This window comes from Lactuca virosa, chromosome 4 (genome assembly GCF_052849685.1).
Source record: "Lactuca virosa cultivar CGN04683 chromosome 4, Lactuca_virosa_CGN04683_v6, whole genome shotgun sequence".
Taxonomy (NCBI): domain Eukaryota; kingdom Viridiplantae; phylum Streptophyta; class Magnoliopsida; order Asterales; family Asteraceae; genus Lactuca; species Lactuca virosa.
The window spans coordinates 149,250,494-149,259,124 of NC_136429.1; the positions used below are offsets into that span (position 1 = coordinate 149,250,494).

Here is an 8,631-nt window from a genome sequence, read left to right on the forward strand (position 1 = left end):
CTCTCACAATAACATCTCAACGTTTTAACGGAAAAAATGCATTTACTCATTAATAGAGACCAAAGTATAAGGCTTTTTCAGCCATTAACCTTTTTTAGGAAACCAGTAAACACACAAACAAATATTCTCAAAAAGAATGTTCAAAATACAGGGAGTTTTTTTGTCACCTTCTTAAAGAAAAACAGTTATGAAAAGCAAAATAATAAACAAAACCAACCACGGAGACCAAAAATAAATATAAAAGTTGCATCAGCTATTTCATGTATAGGGAAAAAAGTTCCAAGTAAATAAAGCAGAGATTAGAAAATGTATGCAAAATGAAAATGTGAGAACAAAGTTGTAAGCAGAGCAGGCAGCAGAAGTTTTATGACATTCCACTATTTATTTACAAAAGCCTTGTAATAATTAAAACATTAAAACATCCAGAAAATTCAACTTCAACTTCCTTCTTTCTCTCCACCTTTCACCAATCATTTCCGCACATTCAACTAAACAACAAACCAAATCAATAATTAATCAAAGTGTGTTATGGTTTTTTGTTTTTTGAAAAAAAAATAAAAAAAAAAATTAGAGAAAATATTTAGATACTGACCTGATCTTAAGTATTATGCCTCCACCGAAAGAAATGTTTATTGAGTAGAGTAGTAGCCCCCCAATAATTATGCACCAGTTAACAAAAGAAATGATTTCAAAGATTTGATTGATTGATGATCTTTTTCTGGGATACAAAATATACACAATTCCAATCATGACAAATCAAATGATCCCTGCCCTTCATTAATAGCATACACTAGTTTCTTGTACATGATCTCCTGTAATCAAAATCATTAATACATCGTTAACGCAATATATCAACATTTCTTTCCATTACATAAAAAAAAAACATCCTAGTTTGAAAAATCTACCCACTTATAGCATTGTACATACAATATATTTCTTATTAGGAATATCAACAACCTTTTTTTTTTTTTTTCCAATTATTGTACCCTGGAAAAACTATCTAACTACAATTGGTAATTTACAAGTCTAATGTCTTATTAATAAGTATCACATGAAACAGATAGAATGAAATGGAAGTAGTTTTAAGAATTTGAGCCGATTTTACCTTGGTGGAATAGGGAGGAAGCTTGAGGTAGTTGGCACATGTCATGACACTTGGCAAATCATCATCTGCAGATTCCGACACTCCACCCGCAGCATTTGATGTCGTGTTGTTGGAGCTCGAAGAGTGCTGTAATTAATAAAGGGTTAGTGACTGAGGAGGGGCAATTTGGTAATTCAACTATATAAAATTTAAAAAACAAGGGGTAGGGGGTGTGTGTTTTTACCTTTCTGACAATGGTCAACTTAGGGTTCAAGACAGCCAAGCCACCTGGAGGAAGCCGAGGTGCACCAGTAACAAACTGACAGAATGCCCTTTGCTGTTCTGGATTGAACTCTCCCATTATCTCAAGCAGCTAATAATAAAGACACATAAACAAAATACATTTTATTATATTATAAATTTATAATTATAATTCTTCCCTGAATATCACTAAAAAAAAAAAGAAATTTTTACGCACATTAATTACTACAGGGCTCTTGGAAGTATATCCATGGTCGAATTTAATGTGTTCCACAAGTGTATCAGCCTGCATTTAAAAGAAACATGAATTCTTTACATCATATCATTTTCATGAAATACACATGTTATGTTTAAGTTTAACTACAATACAAGAAAGTTGACCAATTTACCTCCCACATTTCTCTTCGCCCACAAAGTAAATAATCCAACTCACTTGGAGAAAATATTTGTAAACTTGAAACATCAAAAACCTGGTAGTAATACGACAAAACATTAGCTTAAAAAAAAAATTATTTTGTCTATTTTCTAATTCCATAAACAATTTAGCATATTAGACAAAGATTATGACCTGATTAAACCCAGCTCTAAATGCTTCCAATTGCCTTGTGATACCAGTCTTCACAGTAGCATCAACCACCAAAGAAATGTACTCCTCCAAATTATTTAAATCAACCTGTAAATTTGGAAAACACAAGTTCATGATCAAATTGCTTGCTAGATAAACATAAAGTCATAAACCCATAAACAATAAAGATGGAAGAAAGATTAAAGTACATTAACATCGCCTGTTTTGAGAACAAAATCAGGGTATCCAGGAAGTGTGAAGTCCAAGCAAAGATCTTCAACTGGAGCACCCCTAAACCTTAAGTTGAGTATCTCGTTTCTGTCATGTATAGACTCCAGATACTGTTTCCTGGAAACAAGAGCTTGCAATTCTTGCAATGTCTTGCCTAATTCAGCATCAAATAGTGAAATATCATGCAAATCAAGTTCCTGTAATTAAAACAAACCCCATGTTTCATCAATCCCAAATAATATAATGAAGAAAAAGACACCTGTCCAAGAAGTAAACAAGTTACCTGTCCAAGCACAAGCTTATAAAAAGCAGCTGAAAGTGGCAGATCCAAAAGCCTCCCATCTTGAAGTGCTTTAGCCATGACACGACCAAGAAGCCGGAAATGTTCTATCACTTTCCCAAACTGCCCCCCATCAGAAGCATCAACAGTAAGAGCCCAAGGACGTGGGAACAACCCTAGAGGTGCTAAAATAAGGTCAACTTTCTTCTCATCAGGGTCAACATCCGGTGACGTGTCAACACTCTGAGAATTACACCTCCACATGTTCAACCCCGTTTTCTGAAGATCATGACTTAACAGAGTGTAAAACTCCAAAGTGGGCCCAAGCCCAGTTCCAACTTCACCAAAATACTCCACTTCAAGAACCGCTTTTTGACTCGAATACATCTCCATAACTTTAGCAGCAGAATCAAGAATCCGATTCCTAGAAACACGGACTTTTTGGCGTTGTAATCTCCCAACCCTAAATTCCCGCTCATTCATCGACCCTTGTCCATCTGCTCCTTGTTGATTTTGAAGCCGATTTAATGCACGAGATAAACCAAAAGCAGTTGAGTAGAAATACTGACGCCTGACTTCTAAAGGAAACAAAAACGGGCAGGCTTTTGTTAACTGATAACACCATGAAGGAACACTACCACTGCAAAGTGCAAGGGCATCTTGAATTTGTCTAGAAAGTTTTGGAGTCAATTTCCCGTTTATGAACTCGTCTGATGGGACCCGGATTCCCGTAACATTTAGATCGTCAAGGCTCGAGATTTTTCCTTCCGCGAAACCATCGGTTGCTGACTGGACACGCAGACGTGGCGCCAGCTGGTTTAATCCGTCTAATACACGTAGCAAAGATAGGATATTGTAAGTTGGATTGTTTCTTTCCAAATCACAAGGAAGCTCTCCTTGTAAAAGGGTGTCTAAAAGTGACATTTGGTGTGTTCGTGGATCATTGGAGTTTGAGGTGGAACCGGTTTTGGGGGATTTAGATGGGGTTGTGGACCCCACGGTTTGGTTATCGGCTCGTTGGTATGTAACTGTGTAAATATCTCCCCATAATCTGCTTCCATCACTAGATACAAAATCACTCCCGTTGTATCTCTCATCATCATCTTCATCAAGAACAAGTTGTCTTTGAATAGCTTGATAGATGGTTAAATGCCGGTTGAGTGGCTTTCCATTTGAAGAGAATACCAACCGGGGCGGATCGTTGGAGCCCAAAACGGGTCGCCCGTGGCGGTCCCGACCGCCCCGGGTGCCCCGCCCGTTTGCTGATGCAAGTCCAGCCATGGCAGCAGCAGCAAATGACATTGTACCCCTTGAACCCATGGAATTTGAGGTTCTGAAATCGGCGGAATCGGAACCACGAATTCCGGTTCCTCGGCTGCTAGAACCGGAAGCGGGATTGGGATTTGTCTGGGTGTCAACGGGTCTTTCTTCACTGGATTCGGGTAATTTAACATCGTGGACTTTATCTGCCATGCAAACAGGAAGATCTTCACCTAACACCTGTAAATTAAGAAAGAAAAAAATTCATTCATGGTTTCTTTTTAACTTAATGGGGTTTGGATTTATAATCTGATGAAACATACATCATCAGGATCTTCATCTTCATCCTCAGAAATATCGTCTTCTTCAATCACCAATGCATCATCGATCTCAACAGGTGATATATCAAAGTCCTCATCCTATACCAGAACAAAATAAATTACACCACTGAAAACTGGTTTGTATTTAGAAGAAATGGAAATGAATGCAATGATAACTGAAAGGAAAATAAAACAAAGTACATTGCTATTTCTTGACACATAATAAAAGCATACCTCAGAAGTAGACTCCCCATCTACAGATTTCATATTTGCATCTTTATCCAAAGCAGCTCTTCTCCTTGCAGCATTTCTAGTCTGAGGTCCTCTCCCATCATCTTGACCAGACTTCACCACAGCCTTTCCTTTCCCCTTTGAAGAACTTGCATTTTTCTCTTGTGGGGTCTCTTTTTTCCCGGAATTATTATTATTATTATTATCCCCTATACTAATCGAACCCCTAGACCTATTAGACTGCTGACGTGTCGCAGACACCGGAGTCGATGGTGACGAAGCACCCGCAGCCCCGCCAGGTGTCGTCCCAGACTCCGAGTTCCCAACATACACCTTCTGACTAGACTCACTCCGTCGCACACGTGGCCAAAGAAAATCCTCCACAGCAGCCAAACTCGCCAACGGGTCAATCAAAACAACATTTGAAGAATAATCCCGAAGACCTTTTTCCCCATGTGCCCTACAAAGCCGAAGCTTAAAGGGTTGAGACAAAGCACCTAAACCAGATGACAGACGGGCATTTCCGGAATTTGACCTTGAACTATGACTTAACACAACTGCAAAACGTTCTAAAGAGGTCAACGCGTGTTGTAGCTTTTGAACAAGAACACTCATTGGGGCCCGCTTTGGGTCGTCTACACTTGCAGGAAGTGCAACTTCTATGAAAGATGTGTATCTTTTAATAGCCAGGTGTCTAAGTTTAGGTAAATTGGCTTCTGAGACTCTTTCTTTTGAGAAATGTCCACAAGAGAAGTAGTTTAATAAAGCGGATACAACCCCACTACCGATGAATTCGAATGTGGAAACCCCGTTGAGTTCGGTTAACATCTCGGTGATCACTTGTAATAAATTTTCTTCTTTTCCAGATGAAAAGTCAAAGAAGTGGTTTCCAGAAGCTTTTGACTTTCCTTTTGATTTTGACTTGTGGTCATCGATTGGAGAGCCTAACTTCTTGCAGAGGTTTTTTAGATGTAAAAGATCGTCTGTGACTCCGACTTCTGTGGCTCCGGGGTCGGAAGGAAAGTACTTGTCTTTGAATGCTTTTGCAGTTGTGCTGACTGTTATACGGAGAGTGGAGTTGACTGTTGGAAGGTCAACTGTGGGGCCTGGTTCCATGTTTTGGGGATCTTCAGATGGATTTGGATCTGTAGTGGAGGTAGTAATGCGGCGTCGATAACGCCTTGAGCGTGAGGATGATGATCCAGGAATAGAATCATTAATCTTCTCGTTTGATAATGGTGGAGAAAGAGTGTTACCAGATGATCCTGATCCAGATCCTGCAAGTGTGTCGATTGCATGAACAACACCTTCTCTTACAAACATTTTGCTGAAAGTTTCTGGAAGTTTTTCCATTAGGATCTCTGCTATTTGAAGTGAAGGTACCAAGACTTGTGGATCCTTCCATGCCAAAACCCCAGCCAAGAAACTGAAATCTCATTAAAAAGCAAAAAATATTAGAATGTGTAGACAAGGGCAAAATAGTAAATTTCACAAATTTAGGAGATGGGTTGTTAAAATTGACGACCCACGAATGAAATGTGGTAATAGAAGAGTGGAATAGGGACTGAAAAGAAGAAAAAGATTCCTGCTTGGACAAAACCCAAAGAAAATGGAAATCGATATAGCATAAGGATAAATAGATGTTATCTACTCATAAATAATACCTTGATATGTTGGTGACACCAAGTAGAGATTGAATCATATCAGCAGTGCTGAAGTACATCAACTTCCCAATAACTGATAGACACTTGTGACGCACAGGTTGATTTACACTTGAGCCATACATCTGTAGAGCAAAAGAAATGTCAATTTGTTTCTATGGGTGGTTGCAGATGCAGATAAAGAACTTATACTATTTATCTTTGATCCAAACCTGAATCAGAATAGGAAGAAGGTCCATTCCAAATTGCTGCAAAAGCTCAGGCTGCTCAGTTAACAGCTTCTCCCGAGCTGAAATCTCAGGTGCACCTCCACTTGTTTCTTCTTGCTTGCTAGAACTTCCAGCAGTTGACTTCTTCAAAAGAGACCCTTTTACATATAGATTGCTGCTGGCAGGAAGAGTTATGGTTCCATTGGGTAATGGAGGAAGAAGCTCATTTGCCAAATTCACAATCTCAAAAATCTGCATACCAAAAGAAACAAAATAATCAGAAATCATCCTGAATAATCAACAACATGAGAGAGAGAGAGAGAGAAACATTGCCTGCTCTGGTGGTCTACTCAAGGCAGGTGACACAGACATTGTTGCAACAAGACCAGAGCCTGATAAAATATCTTTGAGAATCCCACTGATTCCCATAAGGAGCAAAGTTTTGGATCCTAAAGGAGAGCCACTTGCACATGTAGATAGCAATCGAATTAAGCCCTGTGCAAAGCTTCACAATAAGTAAAACAGAACCAAAGAGTAGAACTTTATTGCAAACAATAGCAAATTAGTTATGTACCGTGTATGTGGATGTACTGAGGGATGCTTGTCCACCTCCAGAACAACTGGTTGAGATGAGAGAGGCTGCTTGTTTAACCAATCCATGGGCACAAAGCTCGTCCAGCTGATCAGGAGATGATGCAAACGCCTCTGCAATTCTAGTCAAACAAACTGAAGCATGCTCCAAAACCTAAACATAGAACACATACCCAAAAAGATCATAATGAGATAAGAAAGAAGACAGTTAACCATTACTAAGTATATAAATTCAAAAGATTGTAGTTCTTGCCTTGGCATCATGGTACTGAAGAAGATTTGTCAATAAGGGAACTGCTTCCGTGACAAAATCAGCTGCATCAGATGGGAGTTTTTTGCACATGTTTGCAGCAGTGGATAATGCCACACGCTGGACTCCTGTTGAGAAGAAGTCAAGATAAGAGAGCACTGCCATTAGAGCCCCTGCTCGCAAGCAGGCAGTTGGGTGTTCCTGAGATATCTTCTTAAGAGCTTGCAAGGATTGTTCAGCCAGGTCCATGTACTCAATGGTAAGCAACCTAGCAACGAAGCAAGAAACAGCACCATAGTGCACCACAGCAGCACATGAAGACGGCAGAACATCACACAGATGTGTGAGTGCCCTTGCTGCAAGCAACATAATATCGGGATTGCTCTCATGATTAAGCAACCCAACAAGCACAGGCACAAAGGAATCGACTGAGAAGGTACTGAGTGAATCCTCAGTTCCAATAGCAAGCATGTCACATAGCTGTGTTAATGCCTCAACTTGCTTTCCTTCTTCCCCATCAGCACGCAAACCGGAAAGGATCTTCTTTAGACGACCGCTCTGATGAGATGAAGAGGCTGACGCCATTGCTGATGAAGGAAGCAGATCATCCAACCCTGCACCTAGCTTCCTCAACAAACCTTGAAGTGCACTGCTTGCAGAAGTCAAGTTCTGATGCAAAATCCCGACACCCCCACCCTCGCTATCGTCGTCGTCGTCATCACCTCCATCAGCGCTCATATCGATATTCAGTCCATACGGGCTGTCTCTGTTGATATTATCTCTATCCTTAACCCTAACTTCATGTTCTTTCTCTTTCCCTTTTTCCGAATTATCCCTATCCGATACCATATTCTGGTTATTACTCTTCCTATTGCGACGGCCACGACCCGACCCAGACCCGGACGATTCGTTGGTGGAATTTTCCATGTTAGTAGCGCGTGAACGAGTAGAAACCGATTGAACGACAACGTTGGAAGCTGCTGCGGCTGAGGCGGAGGAGGAGGTAGTAGTAGAGAGACGAGTGCGTTTGTTGGAACGTGTGAAAGGTCCGCCGGATGATGATGAAGAATGGGCTGATGAGGTGGCCTCCGCCCTCTTCCGGCTACGAGTTTCCATACAAAACCCCAAACCCCCTTTCGTATCCAACGATCAACGACGATCGAAGAACCACTGAACCCTTATCATCGTCGCTCACAAATCACACAAAATAACACCCGATGTATCAAGAAAAGGACCCGAATCAACCCAAAATCTATAACAAACACAAGAAGAAGTATTGAGAACTGAAATTGATAAATTAAGGATAAATGTGAGTGTTTTAATTCAATTCAAACCGATCGGCTAGAAGGCGACCGGTGATTGCAGAAGTGTATAGAGAAAATTTTGTCGATGGAGGGAGTAAAATCAAGAGAAAGAGGGTTAAAAAAACCCTAATTGTTGTTGTAGTTATTATATAGCGGTACGGTTGTGTTTGTGTGCGTAGTACGTTAAAGATGCAAGAAAAATTATCATACGGTGTCGTTTCCTCTTTTTTTTTTCTCATATGAGTATGTATGATATGTACAAGAAGACATAGGTGGAATAATTTAAGAGTAGTTTAATATATATATTTGTATTTGCCGTTAAGAAAAAAAAAACTAACAGCATCACATTCATTTGAAACCCCATTTTTTAACTAATGCAACTCA

General features: G+C 39.9%; 1 protein-coding gene across 2 annotated transcripts; it reads right to left on the reverse strand.

The window, feature by feature from the left end:
• Window positions 1-232: 232 nt before the first annotated feature.
• Window positions 233-8,381, reverse strand: KAK (HECT ubiquitin protein ligase family protein KAK). Of its 2 annotated transcripts, XM_079044444.1 has the most exons (17): window positions 6,947-8,381; window positions 6,677-6,847; window positions 6,436-6,597; window positions 6,106-6,354; window positions 5,897-6,018; window positions 5,489-5,658; window positions 4,236-5,377; window positions 4,005-4,100; window positions 2,425-3,921; window positions 2,120-2,338; window positions 1,914-2,018; window positions 1,735-1,815; window positions 1,563-1,631; window positions 1,329-1,457; window positions 1,106-1,231; window positions 593-812; window positions 233-488 (listed from the first exon to the last, which is right to left on the reverse strand). In XM_079044444.1, exons 1-16 carry the CDS (start codon window positions 8,057-8,059, stop codon window positions 747-749), a joined length of 5,517 nt encoding a protein of 1,838 aa, XP_078900570.1. In that variant the 5' UTR covers window positions 8,060-8,381; the 3' UTR covers window positions 233-488; window positions 593-746. The 2 variants fall into 2 exon arrangements, with proteins under 2 accessions (XP_078900570.1, XP_078900569.1); XM_079044443.1 differs by having other exon boundaries at window positions 4,236-5,658.
• Between the last annotated feature and the right edge of the window lie 250 nt (window positions 8,382-8,631).